The 26511-nt window shown below is 37.8% G+C and overlaps 1 protein-coding gene across 19 annotated transcripts in view; it reads right to left on the reverse strand.

The window, feature by feature from the left end:
- The window catches only part of otofa (otoferlin a), a 126096-nt gene that overhangs the window by 18530 nt on the left and 81055 nt on the right, over window positions 1-26511 (reverse strand). For 10 of the 19 annotated variants that reach the window (XM_041804538.1, XM_041804534.1, XM_041804528.1 and 7 more), the window contains 24 exons: window positions 26207-26291; window positions 25955-26114; window positions 23540-23726; window positions 21734-21920; window positions 19770-19993; window positions 16823-16931; window positions 16516-16699; window positions 15630-15750; window positions 14976-15076; window positions 14415-14505; window positions 12528-12644; window positions 12232-12384; window positions 11630-11822; window positions 8971-9095; window positions 8745-8879; window positions 5700-5861; window positions 5102-5173; window positions 4694-4813; window positions 3759-3920; window positions 3412-3574; window positions 1075-1241; window positions 860-889; window positions 613-750; window positions 425-500 (listed from right to left, as the gene is read on the reverse strand). In XM_041804538.1, the coding sequence (XP_041660472.1) occupies window positions 425-500; window positions 613-750; window positions 860-889; window positions 1075-1241; window positions 3412-3574; window positions 3759-3920; window positions 4694-4813; window positions 5102-5173; window positions 5700-5861; window positions 8745-8879; window positions 8971-9095; window positions 11630-11822; window positions 12232-12384; window positions 12528-12644; window positions 14415-14505; window positions 14976-15076; window positions 15630-15750; window positions 16516-16699; window positions 16823-16931; window positions 19770-19993; window positions 21734-21920; window positions 23540-23726; window positions 25955-26114; window positions 26207-26291 (3262 nt within the window). The remainder of the gene's footprint in view (window positions 1-424; window positions 501-612; window positions 751-859; window positions 890-1074; window positions 1242-3411; window positions 3575-3758; window positions 3921-4693; window positions 4814-5101; window positions 5174-5699; window positions 5862-8744; window positions 8880-8970; window positions 9096-11629; window positions 11823-12231; window positions 12385-12527; window positions 12645-14414; window positions 14506-14975; window positions 15077-15629; window positions 15751-16515; window positions 16700-16822; window positions 16932-19769; window positions 19994-21733; window positions 21921-23539; window positions 23727-25954; window positions 26115-26206; window positions 26292-26511) is intronic. The other 9 variants (XM_041804545.1, XM_041804544.1, XM_041804537.1 and 6 more) reach the window with 4 other exon arrangements.

The following is a 26511-nucleotide window of genomic DNA, read 5'->3' on the forward strand; positions in this document are numbered from 1 at the left end:
ATTGAGATGAATCAGACTGCTTGTTGGACATACAGTTATAGTGATTCATTAAAGAGTTTAATTATGTAGTTTTGATAAAAAAATAGCCAAACATTTACTCAGAGCAGACAGCAGCACGATAGTCTTGTTAAAATAATATTTTGGAGTGTACTGTTAATGGAAACTTCTCCCCATATTGCAGTGCTAACTGGTGAAATAAATTTATAGAGAACAATAGAAATCCTTTGTTTCAGTAAAATTGACTGATTTCAATAAATGAAATGAGGGATATCAACTTTTAAGTATAGAAAAAATGAACAACTCATCTTTGGTGTAAAAAAACTTGGCAGCACTTTCAGAATCATGACTAAAAACAGTGTGAGCACAGGGTGCAGCAGACATTTGGGCACACTGACTGTCCAGCCTATTTGGTGCAGTTCATTACCTCCTGCCTCTGCAGCAATCTCCAGGTCCTCTCTCTCCTCTGCCTCAGCCTGAGCTGCCTCCTGTGCCCTGAGTGTCTGGAAAACCAAGAGAAAACTTTGAGAGTGAAGGTGACTCTGTGAGAGTGACAATCCCATTAGGGTTATATTTAACTGCACATGTCCAGGAGAGACAGCAGAAACCACAAACCTCCTTCAGTGTCTCGATTGAGGCAAAATATTTGGACCACCAGTCCAGCATCCTCTCATCTGTCTCCTCTTCTTCTTCTACTCCTCCCTTCTTTTTCTTTTTTTTCTTCTTTTTGTCTTTGTCGCTGTCCTCTTCAGTCTGTAAAACAATTCAGACATATATATGACACTCAGTATCTTAATTTTTACACAGGAAAGGTCAATGAGGCACACTGATATAGCAAATTTCTATAAGCATGATTACTTACCATGTCAACTTTTACAACAGCGTCAGACATCTATTACAGGGGGCATCACATAAAACAACACAAGGATTAATACACACAGTGGATGATGCAGGAAGGAGCAGCACAAGTACAAAAGCAGGTCAAAAGGACTGGACATAAAGCAGTTTTTTAACATTTTTAACACACTGCACAACAAAATTTGGCTCTACAGAGAATGAACCCCGTGGAAGGCTTACAGCGTCCAGCTTGACGACTGTGTCCATCTTTCGGATCGACGGATCTGAGTCCACGTTGACCAAGATGTCACCTGCAGGGCGAGAGAAGGTGCGGGAGGAAAGGCTGGGTGAGGAGCGAGGCTGAGAGCCGCCATTTGTAAGGACCATGTAGCCATTCATAAGCTTAGCTGGAGTAAGGCCAAAGGGTGAAGACAGCAGGCAGCAGGATGACGGGACAGCCAAGGAAGAGCAGATAGAGGGAGGAAAGAGGAGAATTGTTCAGAGCAGAGAGCAAGCAAGCAGATAAAGCAGAAAAGTATTAAAGAATGAACTTCAGAGCACAGAGAGATGGATCAGAAGTACTCATGTTTTAATCTTAAAGTTTGTTTTAACCTTCTTTGACTCACAGTCTCCTTCTGTTTTCGGAACTCTCTACAAGTCCCCTTTACTGAATCTGTCATTTGGAAAAGGTTAAAACAAAGTCTAAAATGTTTTTTCATACTTGTTTTGGTAAGGAAGTACAGGACATTTTTCAGGATAAAGGGGAAACCAAGAACTGACTCAAATGAAAAAAAGAAGGTACATACATGTTTAAGGACTTTGTGGAAAAAATAAGCATAAAAGATCAATAAGATGTGAAGCTCCCTTTTCAGAGGAGAAGTATTTGTAAATAGTAAAGGAAGGAAAAAGTGATACTTCTTTTTTAATGCTCAGAATTCATCGTTGCTGTTTTAAGCAATCAACACAATGCTCATCTGTGCTCAGAAATGTCACCCCAATTCCCAAAAAGTTGGGGCACTTTCTACAATGTAAATAAATATAGAACGCAATGAATTGCAAATCTAATAAAAAATTTTTTTTTTCACAATAGAACATAAACAACATACCAAATGTTGAAGCTGAGTTATTTTATCCTTTCATGTAAAATATCAGCTCATTTTGAATTTGGTGGCAGCAGCACATCTCAAAAAAGTAGGAACAGGCCCATGTTTACTATTGTGAAGCATCCCCACTTATTCTTACAACAGTCTGTAACTGTCTGGGGAGTGAGGAGGCCTGCTGGAGTTTTGTTGTCCCATTCTTGTCTGATGTAGGATTCTAGCTGCTAAACACTCCTGTTGCCCACGCCATAGGCACTAATGCAACCCCATACCATCAGAGATGCAGGCTTTTAAACTGATAATGAGCTGGATGACTCCTCCCCTCATTAGTTCAAAGGACAAGGCATCTATGGTTTCCAAAGAGAATTTCTGATTTTGATTCATCTGCCCACAGAACAGTTTTCCATTTTACCTTGGTCCATTTTAGATGCACTTTGGCCCAGTAAAGACAGCAGTGTTTCTGGATCATGTTCACATACAGCTTCTTCTTTGATAATCCAGCTTTAACTCACCTTCGTGGATGACATGGTAAACTGTGTTGACAGACAGTGATTTCTTGAGGAGTTCCTGAGCCCACGCAGGGTTTTCCAGTCCAGAAAACCATACCTGTTCTGAATGCAGTACTGCCTTGAGGGCCTGGAGATCAAGCATCTAAACCTTTGGCCTTGTCACTTGTGCACAGAGATTTCTCCAAGTTTTCTAATTCTTTGATGATATAATGTACTGTAGATGGTGGGATATTCAAAGTCTCCAATTTTAAGCTGAAATTTTTTTTTATGAAATTGTTAAACAATTTTTAGACACATTTTTGCAGTTTTGTCAACCTCTGTGCATCTTCAGTTGTCTCTAAAATGCTCTTTTTAAACCCAGTCATGTTCCGACCTGTTGCCTTTTAACCTAATTAGTTGCAAAATGCCCCTCCAGCTGATTTTCTTTAATACCCCTTACTTTACCAGCCTTTTGTTGTCCATCCCAACTGAAAAAGAGATGTGTTGCTGCCATCAAATTTGAAATGAGCTTCATTTTTCATGAAATGGTAAAATTTCTTAGATTCAAAATTGGATATGTTGTTTATGTTCTACTGTTAATAAAATATTGGTTTATGAGATTTGAAACCCATTACACTCTGTTTTTATTTACATCTTACATGGTGCCCCAGCTTTTTGTGAATTGGCATTGAACAAGGTAGCCCTCCTCAGCTTGGTGTTCTCTGTCAAACAAATCAATAACAGAAGGCAGTCCGAAAGTGAAAAAGAAACAGAATATTTCTTATGTTCAAAACACCTGAATTTTTTTAAACTTGAAAACTCCATTAGATCAAACTGCATGTGACAAGAATTATCTTTAAAGATAGATCACAAAAATCGTCATTAAACTCATTTTCTACCTGGCAACACAAACACAGTGAGACTCCAAATACACGTACACAAAACACCATGGTCAATAGGCTCCTCAATAATATGAATATAACTCCCACCTGCAGTGGCCCAGTTGTTGGAGGTCTTGTCAGGGGTGCTGTAGATAAAACGCCTCAGGCTGGTGACGGCGTGTGACCCCACCAGGATGTAACGGCCAAACGCCCGACAGTCCACCACCCGAATGTTGAGTGGAGGGTGGAGGAGCTCGTTCTCTGGAAGGTCCTGAGCAGAAAATTAAAACCTGGAGTCAGTGAGGTGATCTAAAGTTAAGTCTTCATTATATAGCAATAAGCTGTTTTTTTTCCAAAGCGTTAAAAACTATACATTTTTTTAAAGGACTTCGGCAAGAGCTGAACTATAAAACCTAAGCTTAAATTATAAGGATTGCATGAAAAGCTATACTCACCACCTCGAACCATTTGACCAGGGTGCTGAAGTTTGGGTTTTTCTTGTAGTTCTGGATGAGGACAGACTGCACACCTCTACCTGCACACTCTATGTCCACACGTGGCCGATCTACCTGAGCCAGGTTGATCCTCTTCAGGTCCCGTAAGCCCCAGAACAAAACCTGAACCACGAAATAAAACCACCAGAAGGGTAATTTTAGAGATTATAAAACAGGTCCTGTTTTTTTTTCCACAGGATTTTAGCACTTGGAACTCATTTCAAAGCATTTAAATTTTTATAGCCACATCTGAGTTATTTTATTGAAGACACTGTGAATAATTCATATTTATATGTCTTCTGTGAAGTTTCACATCAGTGTTTATCACTTGTTTAGTTTGTCCCTCCTCTTTAGTACTGGTTTTGCTGAAAACACAAGATGAAGATAATAATGTATCAACAGAGCCAGGCAGAGATAACAACAGAAGGGAGAAAGTTGTAAAATAAAATAATTAATAAATAATGAAATTGCTATAAAAAGATTTAATCTTATTTCTTTAAACCCACAGCTATAAATGTCTATTATCACTGTTTATTCTAGCAGCTACTGGTTGTCCTTGTATGGCTCCTCTCTTAAGCTTTTTTCATTTATTTTTCATTACACAGTTATCCAGTTTGTCACCTAAATTACATTCTGGCATGATGCTCAAGCAATTAAAATCCTGCTGTTTTCTAGCAATCATTCAGAGTGTGGTGTGGGACACCAGGAAATAAAACACAAATAAAGAAAACAACAAAAGCATCTCAATTTGAGCACTAAAAAGTTATTAGAAACAGAAATGACAGTGTCAATAAACCAGCAGATGATGCTTATTTTTGCAATATTTTTTATGCTAAAACCTGTTACAAAACTTGAGGAGGGAACTACTACTACAGCTTTGGCTGTTAAAAACTTACCTCTATGCGGTAGCGACTCAGAACAGGTCGGATCCCCAATGGCACTGGCAGAATGGGTCCGTGCTCGGTGTCTGTTGGCCCTTCAAGGGGAGGGAGATCAGCCCTCCCACCTTGACCAATCTTATTGAAAAAGGGAAAAGAGAGGGGAAGTTTGCCCAGGAGTAACATGTTCCACTGGTTTCTTTTTATTGTATTAGAGCATGAGCATCATACAGAATTTATTTTCTAAGGTCCTAAAATTTGTATGAAGTCTTGCATTGTCTAGTGGAGCAAGTTTAAAAGCGTTTAAAGAGAGTATAGGTAGATGTAATGTTGGTATACGTAGATAAAACACTGCAGTACAACACTGAGAGACTTACAAAGACTTAGACAAAGTGGGATGAAAAGGAGACTGAAAAGAGACAGCACCTTTATTTGAGGTACAGCAAAGTTATGGACAGCGATCAGAGCTCGCCTTATCGACTCTTCATCAAAAGGTATCTGCAGGCCACAGGAGGAGGTTTAGAGTGTGAAAGAGAGAGAGGAAAATGGCCAGTTAAGTATGGAAAGGAAAAATATTAATAGGTTAGTAGATGAAACACGAGAGTGATGAAGTGTCAGCAGAAAAAGCGAGGGAGGGACAAAAATGTGATATTTAAAGACAGAGGGAGCAAAAAGCAATGTGTAGACATACAAGAAAAGAAAAAGAGAATGCTATGAAGCAGGTGGTATTATAAAGAAAAGGAAGGAAGTTTTTGTAAACAAAAGAAAAGCACAAGATGAATTTATATTAAGTTGCAGAGAGAGAGAGAGTGAGTGAAACCCTGATTTTTCTTTGATGTTTTTTCCATGATCTTTCCCACATGCTTGTGTTCCTCTTCTTGCTCTCTTCATTATAACAACCTTTAACATGACCTTTCTGCAGTGACATGCAGCCTCCACAGATGAAATCCTTCTGGACTTGCATGAGTATATTCATGCATATTCATGTCTTTGTGTGTGTTTATGTGTGTATGTCCTTCTTTACCTGCAGCAGTTCAAATGCAGCTAACAGTTCCCCAGCAGTGCAGTTGCCTCTGTAGACCTGATAGTACTCCAGCTGGGGGGGGAACCTCGGGGGGCCGTAGTGCTCGTCACACATCTTGATGGTGGGCTTCGCAAACGTCCGACCTATAAATTCTGCCTTGCCCTAAACACAACATAGTGGCAGCAGGCAGACAACACAGTCAGGGGACAAGGGAAGGGAGTTATACACAAGAGAGGGAGGTGCAGTTTTCATGGCAGCCACTTGGTGTCAGTGTTGGTAAAGAGGGTTAAAGGTAACAGAAGTGTGGAACAGTAAAATCTCAGTCTTGTGTAGCAAAAATATGCATACTGGCTGAAGATGCCAGCATGTTGAGATACTCGATCATTAAAGGTATCAATGTCATAGATATTTTCTTCAATTATTCTCCAAATATTGCAGACACAGATGATTTTTATTGCAATGTTTCCTCTTTTTCAAACAGTAATAGAGAGAAAATGGAGGGTTACATGCAAGTGAAAGTAGCTGAAAAGTACATTAGAGGAGACTGCTGTTTTTGTAAAATCCCACTGAAGATTATTATGCCACATACAGTATGTGGCAGTGATCCTTCAACAGACCTGCATTTAATAGATATTTCAGCAACAGTCAAGACTATAGTTTCCTAAGTGTCCTACTATCTGTGTAATGCTTATAATTTAGTATGATGCTTGCACTGACTGCTGCCGATGTGTGAAGATAATGAGTCTTTAGGATCAACGTATGATTGATCTTTGATTTTTGCTGATTTGTCTGTTATGAAATAAATGAGAAATTCATCAGTTGGGATCTTTGTCAGCCCACATTGGCTGTCTTATGGCATCTGCCATGACTATTAGTTTTATTTTCTCTCTTTTTCTTTATGTGCTCATATATTTCTTCATTTTATTTCAGGTCCTTGTCTGACTACCTCATCACTTCTTTCATATATTGTTTTCTAAATAAGGCTACCAATATTAATTGCATAAATCATGATTAATACAATCCACATGAGTGCACTTATTTTTTTTTGTTTTAATTGTGGTTAATTGCTTTTTCTGGCGTCCCTTTCAACACCTTCTGGTTTACCCACTGCAGTGTCTCCCTGCAGCCATGGTAATGTAAAATAAGTCCACTACTGCTCCTTAATGTCACATTTCACTTTAAAGCAGTGATTCTTAACTGGTTAGGTGTCAGAACCCATCACCAGCTCCTTTCAAGAAATTACAACCCAAATGTAAAAGAAATTTCAAACACACAAAGATATTTCATTGAGAATGTTGCAGTTTGGACTTCTGATGCAACACAACATGATTAAATGAAAAAATGGACAAAACAAATATTTCTGACAGGCATTTAGATACAAAAAGGCATGAATACACTTTAGTTTTACTTTTTTTAAATATACCAGGGAATTACCTCACTTTCTGGGGAAAACTGCCTTTTTATTCCATTAAAAGTAGACATATTAGGTAAAATCTTGTGTAAATGACTGAAATTTACTCAGCAGCTCCACCTACTTTTCCAAAAGTTGCCACTATTGCCTACTACTTGACAAACATGGAGGAAAAAGGCCCCAACATCTTCAGCTTCACAAACACTCTGTCCTCTACCTTTAAAGATGATGTCATACCTTAAAGTTTATAAAACATTCCATCCTTGCCTTTGAAGGTGATCTCATTAAGGTAGAGATGTCCACTTAGGGTTTCTGTACCTCATACACTTTTTTGTCCCCCCTTTTATTTCAGGCACACATTCAACACCCACTGGAAACAGCTCTGTTACCCACTTTTGGTTCCTGACCCACCAGTTGAGAACCACTGCTTTAAAGATTTACAGACAGCTCAGTGGACAAGTCAAAAGTCATCAGCACTTTGTGTTATCAAACATTTATATCTTTACTACCCCCTTAATTCTGTTTCAATCCACAACAAGTTACTTTTCCTGTGATTTAGTTCATGTTAAAATCTTCACTCCTGCTTTAAAAATCAGGTCTGTATCTAAGCAGGGAGTTAATAACCCTTAGTTTAAGACTTAGTTTAAGACCGTAGTAAAGTTCGAAATGACATAAAAAACAGTTTTAAATGCAAAAATAGTAGAATGTTAATATTCGCAATTTATCACAAAAGATTAATTATGATTACGATTTATAATCTTTTGACAGCCCTATTTCTAAAACAACACACTTACCCCTTTCAGAAAAATGATCCCCAGACCAGTGTTTATTTTGTCGAGTAAACTATGACTAAATACGTTTCTGGACTACCTTTTTGCCATGAGAAAGACTAGACTAAGACTAGCCAAAAATAGATCTTTGATGAGAAATTAAAGTAAGCTTAGTTTTTGTCAAGATTACTAAAATGAGCCTAAAATTTAATTTAATTTTTGTCAGACATACAAAATCCATAATAGTTTCCCCAACCAAAATACAATGTGTTTGTGGCTGTTCTGCCTCTCAGCTGTAGAAAGCAGGGATCAAGGGTTTGGTAGATTGTATAGAACAAACTACCATGATTTTGTACACTGATAAGCCACTGATAATGACAGCCCTGATTTGTTGCATCACATCAGCTATTTCTAAATACATTTTGCTGTGTACAATGAATCTTGTTTCATGAAGGACAGCAGCAGGACATGCATTTTGAGTGCATTCACTTTTACTCATAGTTGCTCATGCAAGTGTTATTGAATTATTTCCAGGGCTCAACAACAGCTAGATTACCAAACATTTCATGCTCTACAGCCTTCAGAAGCTATTAAAACTTGTAAATTAACACAGTGTCTGTAGGGTAGTGCTAATAATCTCACACTCTATTTAGCCAGAGCAGTATGAGTAAGGCCAGAGTTCATGTGAAGGTCAGGTTGGAGTGAAACATTTGTGGAAAAATTGACAGACAGGAAGGAAGAAGAAGCAAAGCACCTTTGTTAGTACAATCTAAATTATGTTCACCAAGAATTGATGATTTCTGAACCAGTTCCTTTATGATGTATCTACTGTATTAGCTCATTTCACACAGACAAGCATCCTACCACAGTGTCCTGGTCGTAGATTTCCACTACGATGATTGGCGGGTCATCTCGTAGCTCACTGGCTTCCCCAAACAGCTCCACATCGTCAAACACCAGCAGCTGGTCCCATGTAGGACAAAGAGTCTCACTGAGGACCTGCAACACATAAATACACTCAGTTAAAACACAATCAATGCAAAAATACACACAATTAATACATAGTATATACAAAGATTCATGCTCATACCTCAGTGACCTGGCTGTGTGTGGAGAAGAAAACCCGAGCGAAGGGATCTGAAAGGCCACTGCTGTCAGCTGCAAACAGACTACGAGCCTGGTACATGTGTGCCCGCAGCTGAAACACCTGCTTCACTGTTAAACACACACAACACACAACACAAACCACATTTGCTGGCAATCCATAGCCTCTGTTTGCAAACTAATATCTAAGTCAGAAAACTGAACCACAAAGTTAGAGATCAATAAAAGTCAAATGCTTTCTAAATGAGATTGATCTTGTTTAGTCTCTTAAGAGTTTAAAATTTAATCTAAGAGAAAACCGAATGCAAATATGATGGTAGTAGAAGAAAACAATGTAAAAAACATTTCGGTTAATCAAAAGTTAACAAACTAAACAACTAAACTTTCTTAAGGCTGAATGGGCTGTGTGATGGCATAAGAGTGATCTTTTCCCTTTCTCTTTATTATATTGAGTAGTTTTAAGATCTTGTATAATTAAGTGAATGGTCCATCCATCCAAGTTTTGTTGGTGGTTTTCATTGGTTGGGGAGTCTTTTTTTTTTTGTTTTTTACATGTGTGTTATTTGTTATTTTTATTGTTTTTACTTATTGTTGCTACTGTGGGGGCAGCTAAAGGTGCAGCAGCACCTGAATACAAAACAAAATTCTCTTGGGGAGAAAAAAGTGTCCTATACCCCATTGTACCATACCATATTGTATTGTATTAATTTATATTGTATAATGTTATATTGTATTCTACAGGTTTGGTTTGTACTGTTTGTATGTATTGTATCAAACTGTGCTGATTGTATTGAATTCTTTTGAATGGTACCATAAGATTATATGATTTGTATTGCATTGTATAGGATGACTGTGGTTCAGCAGTTAAAGTTGGTTGTCTCACAACTGGAGAGTGATGGGTTAGATGCCAAACTCCTGCGGTCACTTGTTGATATATCCTTGGGCAAGACACTTACAGTCCCTGTAAAGTCAAATTCAAACTTTGTGTCTTAACACACTAGATATGTTGGAATAATGTGATGTAAACATGTGAAAACACTGATATAAATGTGTGGCTGACTTTTGGATTTAGACCGTTAGAAAGTGTCCCACCACATCACTGGTTGCTATGGGGAATTACTCTGCCCTCTGCCTCTGTTGTTAGTTGATGTCACTACCCACAATGACAGTTAACAGCCAGCTACATGCTGTGTTTTTTAGTCACTGTGAGGTAAATGTCCCAAATCTATCAGCCACAGTGGCCTACGGGTCATTAAAAGTTTCATAATGGAGAGATTTGTGCCAGAAAACAGTACATTTAATCCCCAATGTCTGTCTCTCTGCTTTGGCACAGAGCCAGACAGCTGCTCTGGCCATACCACGAGGTCGGGGGAAGGATAATTGCTGGAGTGCTTGTATATTTTTCTATTTTTCACATGAACCAGGCACAGCAGGAACAAACATCTTACCAGCCAAAGGTGTGTGTTTTATTCCATATTTCAAATGTAGTTAGTCGTAAATTATTAAAAGAAGAAGACTTTGACCGTCTCTGTACAAGCAGTCACAATTTAATGTGGCAAAAATGCATTATATCTCGGCATGCTTGATGTTTGGTCGCACAACTGAACACAGTAAGAGCAGAATCACGAGCAGATTCCGTTTGAGGTCAACTTTGGGGTATTTTTTTCCTTTTCAAACTGTAGGACAGCATCTTTAATAACCATGAAAACAGCAGGTATGCCTTTTTAATGTGCCTTTCCCTTCCATCATGAGCCAGATGAAGACCTTAAAAAATGGTTCATATTGCTGTCCTAAACCAAAAAATCTGGATCGCTAAAAAGAGCTGAAATTCTCATCATTTAGTTGACAGAATATTTGTTATAATTTAGCTGCTGGTTGTGTTTGCTGGCAAAGCTGTTTATGCCTGTGAGAAAGCAAAAGCATTTTCAATCAGTTTGTAGCTTTTTCAGCAGTGAAAACGAGACAAGGACATAAATCTGTAAAAAGTGTTGGCCATGTGTTGTAAACATTTCAATCCCACAGCGTGAGCTGACTTTCCACCATGACTGTTACAGTCAGCTTTAAACTGCACAGTGTATGCCCAGCTTAAGTGTGACCTATGGTGTAAAAGCACTTTAAGTGGTCAGATGACTAGAAAAGTGCTCTACAAGCTCAATCTATTCACCGTTTTTACCTTATTGTATCATACTGTACTGCTCACACCATATTCTACTGTATTAGTTTGAATTGTGTCATATCATATTGTTTTATACCATTATATCAGTATTGATCCAAACTACTATTAAAGAGATCTCTGTGATAGCAACTTGTTTGACAGCTTTAAACAATTCCTCCTCTGCAAGTGTAACCCTTCTAAATGTTAATGTTTCAGTCACAGTTACTTGGAACAAGCACTGACAAGTTGTTCAGCTGCTCACTTGAGCATAACTGTCACATTTAGTCATTTTAAATAGATTATCTTCTTCACTTACAGGGGAGAGATTGAAGTGTCACAGCAGCCAGTGATATTTAAAATTTCAATGTGAAAAAAGGACAGACATGCACAAATGATATTTAACATTCTGCCAAAACCAAGAGGCAAGAGCAGCAGGACAGAGATATGATTGTAAGGTGAAGTTTAATGATAAAGTTTATTGTGTACTTACTGTCGTAGACCAGACAGACAGGTGGTACAGAGTGAAGACCAGGGCCACTTTTAACTGCTTTGATCTCTTCAAAACCATTAGGCAGACCATTGAGGAAGTCCTTCCTCTGCTTGTTCAGGCCGAGCCACAGATACAACTCCAGCTTAGCCTGGACTGTCCAGCCGGCAGGACCGAACCCCTTCTTACCCGGCAGCTGTGGGTCAAAACATGAGAATGGGCTACTGGAAAAAAAAGCAATGTATGTATGACATCCCTCTTTGGTGTTATTTAGTGTGAGAGAATCAATCATCTAACATTATGCAGACAATGCTGCAACACAGCCCAATCCATAAATATTAAGAGACCTGCTCATTGATTTTCTCTCTCGGCAGCTTTTATAGATTTACAAGCCTATTCACCATCATACTTGTCAATAATGTATTTTGTGTATTCACTTCTGCAGATCACCTAACAATGCAGGCAACAGAGTCGTGTAACCTAAATTTGAAAATCAATGAGAGGTATAAGGTCTTTAAGATTAGAGAAAAGATGAAAATCATTAACATGTGTTCAAATGAGAAAAGCTGTTTAACTGTAAGAACGGCAGGCAGAGGTTGTTGCACCTTGAGGAATACAGCTTTGACTTTTCCACAGTCCTTTCCGGTTTCCTCGTCCACGATAGAATACAGAATGTCTTTAGAAGGAATGCGGGCATAAGCGATGCGCTTGTTGTTGGTCATCATCCAGACAAAAACATCTGGGATGCTGTGCTGAGGCTGGACAAGATAACCACACAAGATCCTTTACAAGTCCTGTTCCCTTATACTTGATATATCTTAGAAATTAATGAATTCTATTACACATTTATTCTGCATTGGCATCTCTGTGCATTAATTCTGAGTCTGTGATCGATCTGTACCTCATCAGCCAGAAATCGAAGCTTCTGCAGAAAGTTCTGCACCAGTTTGAGTTTGTCCCTGACTGTGTTTTTCTTCACCTGAGTCCGGATCTGTTTGGCCTGCTGGGCCATGCTGTCCTGCGGAGGAGGGTGAGAGATGAAGAAGCATACTGAGCAAAGAAAGTGAAACCCTGCACACATAAATAAACACATTCACCTCTTTGCTTGTGCCGAATTGCTTTTTAATGATGTCTCATCAAACAATTTGTAACGTTAGAACAAGATAACCTGAGCGCATACAAAATAGCTTTAAATAATGATTTTTTTCATTAAGGGAAAAAGCCATCCAAAAAAGTAATTGCCCCCTAAACCTAATAACTGGTTGTGCCATCCTTGGCGGATACAACTGCAAGCAAGCATTTGACATCACTGTGGAGGAATTATTGCCCACTCTACACTGCAGAATTGTTTTAATTCAGCCACATGGGAGAGTTTTCCAGCACGCATGGCCTGCTTAAGGTCATGTCGCAGCATCCCAATCAGATTGGAACTCTCCAGTGGATGCTATTTTTGCCCAGTCTCTCTTATTGTATTGTGAACACTGATCTTAACTGAGTCAAGTGAGGTGTGCAAATATCTCTAAATGTTCTGGGGTTTTTATGACCTCATGGACGAGTCATTGACAGCCACTCCCGGGAAGGTTCACCACTGCTCAACGTTTTCTCCATTTGTGGATAATGGCTTTCATCATAGTTCAGTGACGTCCCAAAATGGCTTTATGACCCTTTCCAGACTTATAGATGTCACTGATTTTATTTCTTATCTGTTCTTGAATGTCTTTAGATCGTAATTACTTTTTCGCATGGGGCCAGGTACGTTTATAAGGCTTTTCCCCTTCATAAATGAAAAAAAAAAATCATCTATAACCTGAGTATTTCCACAGGTTATCACTGTCAAATATTGAAATTATTATTTTTTTGATGATGAAACATTAAAGTGTAAAAAGTATGAAAAAAAGAATGCAAGTAGGGGGTAAAAACAGTTTTTTACAGCACTGTATATATAGATGTTAATATACTGAAAATAATACATTTTTTATAAAGAGAGTTTCTGAACAAACTTGCATTGTACTGCAATTAAAGTACCTTTGATTGCAGTACTTACATTCTCTCTCACACCATTGCTTTTATTACATAATTTAAGTTTACACTGTACTTTTTTGGCTTCAAAAATTTGCAATAGGTATCCATTCTTGTCTCACAACACTCATTCAGGATTCAGGACATTAACAGAGCATTTAACTTTATGCTTTTGCACAACTGCATTAATTTGTAGCTACTTGTTTTATAAAATAATATAACAAATAGATTAATTCTGACCTAGAATACAACAACATTTAGAAAATAATAAAACCATCTCAAATTTTTCACATTTGCTTGTCTTGAGGAAAGTAATCAAAAGCAAAAGGTAATAATTGAAAAAAACATTGAAGTGAATAATCATGTATAGTTTACCACTGAATCAAATTCAAGTTAAAAATGTCTCCTTCTCAGCCCACAACCCTTTATGATTTTCAGCACACTTTGTATTCTCTTTGCATTTTCTTAGAAGCAATCAAAGTTGTCTCACAGTTGTACAGAAATGTGAATAAGAAAACATTGCTGAGATTAAGACTGTGCTACAAAAATATTTGAATGTTTTGTGAGTAATTAATCAAAGTAGTCAAGTCTCTCAAAAATTAATTTTCCTCGCATGGCCTTTACAAGGGCTCTTTTCAATATAGGCACTGAGGCTCTGGGATAGGAGACTGCACAGCAACATAATTGATGTCATTAATCACAGCTTCATCTTTCCTTCTGCCACTCACATCACGTCTCTGTGTCACTGTTGCAAAAGTGTAAATCATACCATCTCTCTCATGCAGGACTTGAGCCGCTCTCGATCCAGTTTGGTTCTTCCTGCCTGGTTAACGTCCTTGTTAGCAAGCGTCACAAAACGGCTGTAATATCAGAAAATAAAAGAGGAAACATGAAAAAGGATTGATTTTTTTCAAATTAATAATTAATTTTCTGCATTAAACTGTTTAAAAATGCAATTCCTTTGAATGTGGGACTCTCATTTAACAAGCAAGCAGTCAAGATGTCTTTACGGGAAAACAAGTAACCATGCATAGAGACAAAGAAAAAACAAAGAAACTGCTTTATTTCTGTAATCATAACCATAATGATTGCTTTAGCAATGTTTCAGTCTTAGAAGAGTCTGGGGATTTTATGCAGACTGCAGAGATCTTCCAAGAGCTTTTAATGTGCATATTTAAGCAGCTCTAAACATAGTTACTCTTTCAGTTCTTTAAATAGTTTCACAGCTTTTAGCATTTGGACACACCATTTGTTTCTTTACTGACCCCTGGGTAAGAATCCCAGTTTTTATTGCAGGACCATGACAAATGATTATTTTTATGTAGCTTGCCTGCAGCCGACGCTGAGCTCCTCCAGCACTCCCCTGAGTCTGCGCTCAGGAAAAGCCTTTTCTGTTTTAATGATCTCCTGAACATCATTCAATCCCTCCTCCTGTAGAGACAGAAATGTAACAAAAAACTGCTGCTTAGGACAAATTTAGCTGTCAACGCTTAAATGTTGACATCAAAACATCTTTCACAAATCCCGAAACACAGCTAATTACTATAATACAATTATAACGTGCAGAGGCAGATGCATTGTAGACATTTATTCCTTTTTATTTAGCACCATCATTGGGTGAAATTTAAATAATAAGAGACTTACAATCTATCACCATATATATTTATAGTAAACACAGATGTGTTCTGAGTTTACTTTCATTTTAAAAATGTTGGCATGCTGACATCAGTTATGGGTCTGATCCCCAGCTCCTGCCGTCTCCAACCAAAGTATATACTGCACGTTCTCCCACCTACAGCGCTGATCTCCCGTGGCTAATACATTTATTATAAACAAGTGCTTCATGCTAGCTCACTTAAAACCACATGCAATATCTCTCTAAGATTTACAGGGTTTTCCACCAAGGTAGAAAAATGATTTAAAATATCCTCATAGTAGCTCTAAGAGCAAACCTTCCACAAAGAGGAGAGATGTGTTAACTGACCAGCTTATCAGCAATCTTGTCCATCATGTTGGAGTTATACAGTCGTCTCCTCTGGTCCTGCCACCAGCTCTTGATGTAGACACAAGGCTTCTTTTCAAAGTAGGGGAGATGGAAGTAATTCCTGAATGGATGCAAAACAAACAAAACCAGCTTATCAAAAACCTAAAGCTATAAACTGTACACTTAAATGAAATCTTAGTGAAAATACAGTCAGGGAACAACATTCTAAGTGCTGATTAAATTTTATCTCACTGTGTTGCATTTCTTCCATAAATCTTCCGTTATCAAATGTTCTCATCACATGGTCACATCTATCCAATAGGACGGTTCTGCTCAGTAACTGTAAGTATATTGTGCAGCTGCGGTCCTTTTTTGTTGAATATAGCTTAATCATGCTTTGGTTAATTTATGCCATTGCGTTTAACCCTGCACTTTACCATCACTGTCCAGTTTTGGAAGTTTGACCACATTCATCGTTTAATCAGCCTCAGACAGCATCATTAGGGAACACTGACAGTATCTAGACTTTACAGGGGATAGGGAATCAATGTTGTTGTTGCAGACATCCTTTGATCACCCTATCTCCCTGTGGAATTAAAGCCCTAAAGACTCTCACAAGAACTACATCACATCACATCAAAAAAGATGTTTCTTTTACAGTGACTTGTCTCTCCTTGTTAAACCACGTTTGGTAAATAATCTGAATGTGTAAAGGATTTCTGTGTCTGACGTCATTTTTCTCCTCATTCACTGTGCAATCGCTGAGACTAGAAAAGCACTGAACATCCAATTCAAATGGCTAAACTTGGCTTTCACTGCACTGAAACATAATTGGAATTCTTCCATACAACCCTTAACATCAGCCCTTTGACCTTTGCCCCCTGACCTGTCTGTGATCATAGGCTTCATCAGAGGGGTGGTGGACACAGAAACCAGGTCCCCATCTTCGTCCGCCTCATCCTCACTCGAATTCTGGATGAGCTCATTCTCCTCTTCTTCTTCTCCATCCTTTTTCTTCTTTTTTGTTGATGAAGGCTTGCTTACACCATCTATCTGGTTGCCATAGTTACCTGTCATGGGGACAGAGAGCATACTCAGTGATGGCAGCGATTGATTTTTGTACATATTTCTCTGTTGTGTTGTAAACTTGTGATGGAGGTCAATGTTAACAAGGCGGAGAGAGGTTTGTTTACCGATTGTGATTTCAAAACTTATTGCTTTGTCACCAATCTTCCTGTCAATCATGGTGGCCTCCAGGAAGGAACCAAAGAGGAAGAACTCTTCCATTTTCCCCGTGGCGCTCTGATGGATGGAGGAAGATAGAAATAAGAAAGATAATGATCATTTTACCAGACTGAAGAGCGTTCATTTTATTGTCTGTTTTACTGTAGAGTTTGTATAGGAATGAACGTGAATCTCTCTCTAGATATTCATAACACTCATAAAGTCGACCAGCCTCTGCTCTGAATAACTGATCCACTAAGTAAAACCACTCACACATCACACGTGTGAGTGAACTTCATTTGTACAAGTGCTTTTCCAACATATTTTCTGACCCTTGATGCTTTTATTCGTTTATGTGGTTGTTATTAAAATATGAAATATTAATTAGAACATGTTTTTCTTTTAGGATTGTTATATGAAGCCGTTGAATGCAATGCCTTCTAGTTACAGTGTTACAGCTTGGACCATTGTGGCTTAAACAAGGTTAAAATGGTTGCCAGACTCAATATGAATCACAAAACATTACAGAAAAATGTAAAAAAGTGAGCCACAGACACCAAAGGCAGAGCTATAGCCTTTGGCTTTTAAAGCAAGTATATACCAAACATAGGAAATAAAATATTTAAAAAAGAGAAAACAGTTCTATAGTCTAGTCATGTTTGGTTGTTGTGGTAGAAACAGCAATATAGGCTTAATTATCACAGCAGAGACTTAAAAAACCTATGATTTATCATATGATATTATGGATGTGCAGAAATGAGCCAACTGGCACAAAAATTTAGATTAGTTCTTTTCGTCCAATGTTGAGGGAACATTTTCAGTCTGTCACCCAAAACAAGGTCAAATGATATATAAACAGAATATAAAACACTCACTTTTACTGAGACTAGCTTTTCAGGAGCCGCCACTGCTGAGGGCATAAGAAAGCCTACTGCAGTGATAATTTTTTTCAGATTCTACCGCATAGTGATACTTTCTGTGAACTATGACTTGAGACTGTGCTTTTATCATTCCTGTGTTGAAATGGCATTTTGTAATTTGAATTCTTAAGCCAAGGACAAATTTCTGCTTGTTCATGCAAGTAGAGAAGAAATGTGTTTTTAAAATGTGCTGTATTAAAAATAGGACTGGGTCAGAATAAAGTATTTTGCATTCTATTTGATTTTTACTGAACTAGTTTTATACAGCAGTGGCTTGACTGATCAGGGGTGAAGCATAGCTTAAAAGTAGATATGGTAATCCAGAACCAGTTCCAGCTGAGAACTGGTTCCAATTGGTTTAATTTATTGACATGATTTGATTTTAATCTTAAAGATTCCCTTATCGATGACTGATTTCTATGTGCCTTGAAAAACACGGTCTCACAAGAGGACAGTCTAAAGCAGTCTAAAGTGTGGAATCATTTCTAAAAAATTGGTGTAAACAGCATGGCACGCAATATCTGTTAAACTGTGATTTGATGCAAGGCAAGAACTGTTTTGTAAAAGAGTTCAATATATTTTTATACGTCCAGAGAGCTAAGATCCAGAGACTATTTTAACATCTATTTGAAGTGTTTTATTTTTAAAGAAAATGAGCAGTAGTTTTGTACTTCAATTGAAGTTCAGAGATCAAGAAAGCAGTTTGTTTTAACTGAGACACTTCCAACAAAAAAAGTGAATTTTTGTTTCTATTTTAGCATGTTCTCTACCCAAAACACTTGATGTTTAACACTCTGTTATCAAAACTGTTTATTATAGCCAGAAATTGAAGTCTACTTGTCACTGACCCTCACTGAAGGTGGCATACATCTTGTTTAGTGTTCAGAGAGAAGGGGACTCAATATAATTTGAGATGTTATGAGAGAAAACTTTTATAGTCTACTTTTTCTTAAAAGAATATTCACAGAAAGGAACTGATAAAAGAACGGACAAAAAATTGAATTGGTGAGAAGCACTGATAATGGCATCAATGTCAATAAATCTTTTCAAATCCCATCCCTACCTAAAAGAGTGGAAAGAAATGTGATGCCACAACAAAGTGATCCAAATTTCAAGCATGTTTACAGCAGGAGTTAGATTAGTATTTTCTTTAGGCTAAATACAGGGCATTGTATCAATTTCTTTAATCAGATGGGAAGTTTGTATTGAAAATGTTACTCCCAAAGTTTAGGCAAAAAAATAAAGACATCTCAAAATAGTATTATCATCTGGAGATCATCCTTAATCTGGTCTGAAAACTCCAATGATAGTTGACCCTTAAAATTTGTTCACTGAGGAAAAGCATTGATTACTCAATTAATGATCATGGTACTGATTCATGATTAGGTTATTCCTCAACAAAATTTTGACGAGGGTGGGGGGTATCTATCTAAACTTGATGCGATGAGATATTTCTCTTTGTGTTGTTGTTGATAATTTCAATCTAAACAATACTCAAGTTCAACATTTAGGGGGCAGACTTTTCTGCCCCTTCTTTGATTGGTATTGATCGGTACTTTCCTCATGCGTCCACAGGCTCATGCTGCCAGAAAAGACTGAAGCTCCCAGGAGAAACATTTACATCTTAACAGCCTAGTAGCCCAACAGCTGCCAGCTCCACCCTGGAGCAAAGCTTCTGATGTTTCTGATTTCCCCCATGAGCTGTTAACTCCACACATGCCAATACAATGGCAGATTATGGCATCACACTGTTTATTGTTAGGTCAGAAAAGGCCAGACAGCATGTTGTTTAAATGGGTAACAGCTCAGCTTAACAGCATTTTCTTTGACTGTTTTGTTGCTTAATTTGGTTTCAGTAATGAATGTAGATGGATGTTAAATGTAAAGGAATTTACAATCAATTAAAACCTTCTCATTAAATAAAAAGCTCAAGCACTTTAACCAAGGAATAAAATCTCCAGAAACAACTTATCTGAGTCTACAAGCATGTTCTTACCTCTGAGATGTTGGAGACCGTCTCCATCTGCACCTCAGTGGAGCTGATGATTTCAGGTGATGTGGTGTCCAGGATCTCTACAGCGATGGAGAGAAGGAGACGGGCTCTGAAAGACACACCCTCACCAAGTCCGTCGTTCAGGTCCTGGTGCTCGTCCATCAGAGTGTACTGACGTGTGGAGCCGTACATGTTGACCCAAGCTGGACCCATAGTGGGCAAAAACCCTGGAGGAGGGAGAGAAGGAAAAATACCGATCAGAAGATGAAGTAACCCACAAGAATATCTTTATTTTTTACCATCATTTTTACCACAACAGCCTGCTGCCTGAAAGACCATATCAACTACAAACATTGGCCATGTATCTACCATCCTTTTTTTGAAAACAGAAGTCTAAGAGCAACCCAACTTTAACTGTTAAAACTGCCAGTATCGATTTTCCCCATTTTTGCAACCATCGTAGTGTTAGCTAATGCTAATATTAGAATGTTCAGTCTATCATCACACATGATTATTTCTGCTAGTTCTACACATACTGTAGCCATTGTTATTGAAATTATAGCCTTATAGAGGAAAATAAGTCTCTTGTTCTGCACCTCTCTCTACCAACTTAAATCTCCAACGTAGCTTCAGCTGATAGCTGTTCAAAATGAGTCGAGATCTGCTTGAGGATTTTGTCTGTTAAAATAAAGTTTTTCATTGCCATTGTAATGTTACTAAATGTGGCTTAGTGCTAAGCTCATGCTGGATTAGTGTTGGGTCTTTGTAAATAATACAACACTGAGATGTGCCCCTTTGTAAAATGTTTTGATATAACATTGGTGATGAATACAAATAAAGTTTGATTGATTTAATCTCGACATAAAGCTCCTGTGAGGAACCTAATTTTGTGAGGATTTTTCTCACTGTGAAGAAAGCAGTCCCTCTCAACTCCTCAGTGCTGTCTAAGCAGTATTTTTAAATTTAAAAAAAAGTTTAAAAAGTCTTTATCCACAGTCAACTTTATAAAAAACAAATCAATCTTCTTGCAGATAGTCTGCTTTGCTTTTATAGGTCATACAGAGACACAAGTGTTTATTTCAGTCCCTCATAACAACCCAAAACTTAGTAACAGAACTTGAAAGTCCTTCGTCTTTGAAAATATTGAGGTTTTGCTCTCTGACCAGAGTTCACGGTAAGGTCAGAGGCAGTCTAATTGCTGGAGTGCTTGTCCATTTCTCACCTGAACCAGGTCCTGCAGGAACAAACATCTTACCTGCTGAAGGTATTTTAATCCATATTTTTTATCCTTTAGTCCTGGATGATTAAAAGAAGCAACCTGGGGCTGTCTCTCTCCAAGCAGCAACAATTCAATCTCTCATGTCTGTCAGCATTGCAATGCTAAACTTTAGTATAATATCCGATGATAGACTAGTTCTGTCCCTACAATAAAAGCCTTTAATAATAACTGAATGCCATTGAATACTTTTATTTTGAAGAGCAACATGAGGAAACAGGATGTTTTCAGCAGCAACTTAAACAACAAAGACATATCATAAACAGGAGAGCGACATAACTTCACAAAAATTCAGCAAAGAAGTAGTTAGGGAATAGTCACGTCCCGTTCCTTTGCAGTATTTAGTTTCCCATTCATGGCTAAGAAACTTGATAAATGGGCAGAAATGCAGCACTGCAGCACCTTTGAGAAGATTTTTTTATGTACTACTTTATCAGGGGATGTTTAATATCAATGGATGGTTTAATATATGGAAATATATGTAATGACTTCAGGTAAATTTGAATGTTATCCACTAAAATTATGCAGTCATTAGCAGAGGGTCAGATAGGTCACATGTTTTTGAGCCCATGATCGACAGCAGCCAAGCTAATCACTGCATACAGTTAAATATTAACTGGTTCAGATGGATTGATTAATGTTACAGAAAGATAATCAATGCCAACAAGAAAAACTGTGTGTTCTGACCTACCTTTGTCACCATCATTTGATATCTTTCGGAGGTCAATGAAGTGGGTTCCGATGGCAACGTCGTTGACCTTATCAGAATCTCGTATCTGAACCTTCATGCGTTTGCAGAGTGGAGGAAAGAGCTCAGTGAAGACGACCTGCTCATTCCAGATTGGTTCATAACTGCTCTTCTGGACTGAAGTCTTCCCCTGAAGACACACGAGGGTGACACTTTAGTTCAAGGAGGACAAAGCAAAGACATTTGCAGTGGGTTGTTACACTGCTCTAATCCTCAGGTTATAGTGGCTGATATTGTTTTTCTTATAATAGCACTCAAGGGAGCTTTGTGCTTCCTCTAAACAGCAGCAACCTTATTTTTATATATATACATATATATATATATACACATATATATATAAATTTACACTGATTACATCTAAATAGTTATTTTTAATGTCTGAAATAGCTGGTGCAGGCAGCATTCAGATGAAATGATAAAGACCACAGAAACACTTTGATTACATCTTACACAACAAAGATTCTCGATAAGTGATACCTTTGACTGTAAAAATAAAGCAGGATGAGGTTTTTTATTGTTAAATATCACTATGTTTCAAATGTACTAACGAGCAGGTCAGTCACTGCAAAGCAAAGAAATCACTGTTTCGGCCACCATGTAGGGGTCCTAAGACTTAGTCCCGTTTTTACTATTACTGCTACTCTTTTTCTTTGAATGCCCCCTTGTCCCTGGACACAGAGTTCTAAGTTCCTCACTAGAGCTTTAAAGGAGAATCCATTTTTCATATTAAAAAGATAAGGTGTAACAGTTTTGTGGTAAATACTAGAAGTGACAACATTAACTACCAGTTACAGTGTTCCTTCAGCATTAGGTTAAATGAGGCTTCAGCTCTAAGCAAGAAAATTCATGCAGATGTAGTTTTAAAAAGGCCTCTTTGTGTAACTGATTCTTTCTTGGGGCTCAGTTTTTTAAGAAAGGGAGCTTTAAAAAACTATTTGATATGTTTCACAGATGTTAGTTTCAGCTTACCTCTAAAGCCATGATTGCAGAGATTTAAGGCTGAAGATTTCTTCATAATTTCCAAACTATTCTAAATCCTGTTGGGAGGAAATCTCTTTTGAACCAATTTCATCATAAAGAAAAGCGACTAGTTATCCTCTCTGTGTGTTTTGTAATAAGACAATCTTGAGAGACTGTGAATCTGTCCTTGAAGAAGCAGGTGGTACATGTATTTTTAAAACCAGCTCAGATTTGTCACCGGTATTGATCCCAGCCTTCTGAAGAACAAATCCCAGGGTGACTCAGAGATCTCAGGGATCACAGCCAACAAAGGGAGGAGTTGTGGCTTTTTTAATGCTACTTCCTAAAAGCCTTCTGCTTTAAGTCCAAAATTAGCCTCTTAAATATTCTTGCAGGAGGATAAAATGGTACAAATAACTCAAATACTTCAGGAAATCCCACTCAAGGCATAAACAGAAAGATTAATTTTATTCTTTTGAAACGCTTTCTTCCCACTCCTTTTGTATCATAAGATTTATGTGTATAATGGTAAAGTTATAAGTGTTTTTAATGTTTGATCATTTGATGGGATCAATTTGCTTTCTTTTCTACTCAACTATGTGAGACTAGTCTTTTATGATTCCAACATACACATATAGTTATAAGATTAACTTATAAAAACACACTGCAAATGCCTGTTCCTTCTAAAACTCACAGAGTGCTCTTTGGCTGCAGCAAAAATCTCATTGGGGAAAATAACAGTTTTAAACTATCACAGAATAAGAGATTGGGGGAGTAGGGGTGAATTACTTTCTGCCCAGCAAACTGCACTTGAACATAAGGGTCCACCAAGTCTCTGTTCTCCCCAATGAAGGCCTTCTTCACATTAGCCATGATGCTGGTGTTCATTTTGGGAAGTCCCTCAGCTCGATAGATCTTCACATAAAATCTTGCCCACTGCCTCTCTGCTGGAATGCCCTCTGGTAGGAGAAGGTTTCTAGATACAAACACAAGGATTAACAGTCATTCAGAGACAGGACTGTGGTGCCTGGGAGATAAAAGCTTTCTAACAGTACTGGGTGAAATTAATAAAATATTAAGAAGTTCTTAAAAATGTTCAATAATCATCTTACATTCATGATGTGTTGCCTCTGCAATGGGTTCTTACATATCGAGCTGGTGATGTACAGTGCCTATAAAAAGTATTCAACCCCCTGAATGTTTTTCCCTTTATGGATTTTATAAATGAATCATGGTCAATATAATTTGACTGGTTTGACACAAAAAAATAAATATTTAATGTCACAGTGAAAACAGATTTCTAGAAAGTAGTGTCAATTAAACAAAAATATGTAACGTAAAATAAGTGCCTATAAATATTCACTCCCTTCAAGTCAGGATTTAGAAGATGCACTTTTTGATGGAATCACAGCACTGAGTCTGTGTGGATAGGTCTTAATCAGGAGTGCACTACAATTTTACTCCATACTTTTCAAAACTGTTCAAGCTCTTGTCAGGTTGCACAGGGATTGGGTGTGAACAACCCTTTACAAGTCCAGACAAAAATCCTTGGATTGAGGTCTGGATTGACTTGGCCACTCAAGAACAATCACACTGCTGTCTTAAATCATTTCTGTGTAGCTTTCACTGCATACTTTGGGTAACTGTCTGGCTCGAAAACAAATCTTCTCCCAAGCCGTAATTCTTTTACATACTGAAAAAGATTGTCCTCCAGAATTTTCCTATATTTTGCCACATTCATTTTACCCTCTACCTTTTCAAGCCTTACAGGGCCAGCAGCTGAGAAACATCCCCACAGCATGATGCTGCCACCACTGTGCTTCACAGTAGAAATGATGTGTTTGTGGTGATGTGCCGTGTTTGGTGTCTGCCAAACATAGTCACTTCTCCTTAGGCAAAAAAGCACCATTTTGAGCTCATCTGATCAAAAACTTTCCCTCACTTGACCATGGAGTCTCCGACATGCCATATGGTGTACTCTAGTCGAGATTTTAGAGTAGTTTTCTTCAACAGTGACTTTCTCTTTGCCACTCTACCATAAAATTTTGACTGGTGAAGAACCTGGACAACAGTTGTATGCAGAGTCTCTTCCATCACAGCTGCTGAAGCTTGTAACTCCTTCAGAGTAGTCATAGGTGTCTTGGCAGCCTCTCTCACTGGTCACCTTCTCGCACCGTCACTAAGGTTGTGAGGACGCCGTAATCTACGCAGATTTACACATGTGCCATATTCCTTCTATTTCTTGATGATGTGTTTAACTGAACTCCAGGGGATGTTCAGTACCATGGAATCTTTTCCATCCTCTGACTTATACTTTTATCCAAAATCTTTGTTTTTTATTATTTTGGCACAGAAATTTTCAAAGGTTACAGTACAAACAGTTTACAAAGGTTGTGGCAGTATTCTGTGAAATAAGTTCCAGATTAGCCCACTGACTACAATCATGAACAAAACCCCGCCCAGTCACTAAATAGTCTCCATCACATCTACTCATACAAAAACCGACCCAAAATACCCAAACAACAAAAGGGAAAAATAAATAAATAGATGATAGTGATAATATTAATAAAAAAAATCAAAATAAAATGAAACAAAGACACATACAACTTTTTCTCTGAGTTGCTTGGAGTGTTCTCTTGTCTTTATGGACTAATCGTAGTCAGGAATACTGATTAATCAGTGACTGGACCTACTAGCACCAATTGACTGGACCTCTGTTGAATTAGGTCAGTAACTTTAAAGGGGGTGAAAATTAATAGCATCACTTATTTTACCTTACATATTTTTATTAAATTGACACTATTTTGTAGAAATCAGTTCTCACTTTGACATTGAAGAGTTTCTTTCTATTTTCTCTTTACTTCAAAAAAGTCGAATTACATTGATCATGATTTATTTATACAATCAATAATAGGGTAAAAAAACCAAAGGGGGTGATTTTATACACACTGTGATTTAGAAACTTGGGTTTAGGACAGATACTGCAGCCAGTCATTTGGAGGAGCTTTAGATATATTGACTTCACTCCCAGGCAGCTGTTGCTCTGTCCATTTTAATGCAATTTATGTTTCATTTATGGTGTTATATGGCAGATTCATCTTTTGTTATTTTGTTCAAATGAGCAAAAGGGCATTGTGTTGCCCAATAGTTTTCTTCAAAAAGAGTTAAAAAACTTAAACTGGCAGATCATTAACAGCTTATTACCCCTCTATGTCGTCTTCATCGGTCTCGTTGGCCTTGTGAGGGGTCTTAATGTTGTCGCCCTTCCCCACGACAGCAATGTCACACTTTATGTATCCTTTACACCCTGCTGTGATGTCGTCAGGGTCAGACAGGATGGCCCATTTGTGGTAGAACTGGTGTTCTAAGAGAGAAATTCCAATCAATTATTCAACTAAAAAACACTCATACTGATTCCATGCACAATAAACCAAAAAGTATTGGTATTTAGTTTACCAGGCTGAGAGTAAACAGTCCCCACATCCATCTTGAAGGTTCCCACCAAGGTCCCACTCCGCAGAAGATTTTTGGAGTGAATGACCTACATAAGAAGAGGAAGTAAGAAGATGAAACTGACAAATTCACTATTGAACTGGAGGCAATAAATAATTCACAAGTGAGACTGTAATGGGAAAACAGATGGACTTAATGTTCAAGAAGGGGTCTCCACAATGTTTGCTTTGTTTGACATCAAACTTAATGAGCTCCTCTCTAATATAAGTTATTATAATGGTGAATCCAATTATTGGTAGTATATATTA

The sequence above is a fragment of the Cheilinus undulatus genome, linkage group 14 (assembly GCF_018320785.1).
Source record: "Cheilinus undulatus linkage group 14, ASM1832078v1, whole genome shotgun sequence".
Lineage (NCBI taxonomy): Eukaryota > Metazoa > Chordata > Actinopteri > Labriformes > Labridae > Cheilinus > Cheilinus undulatus.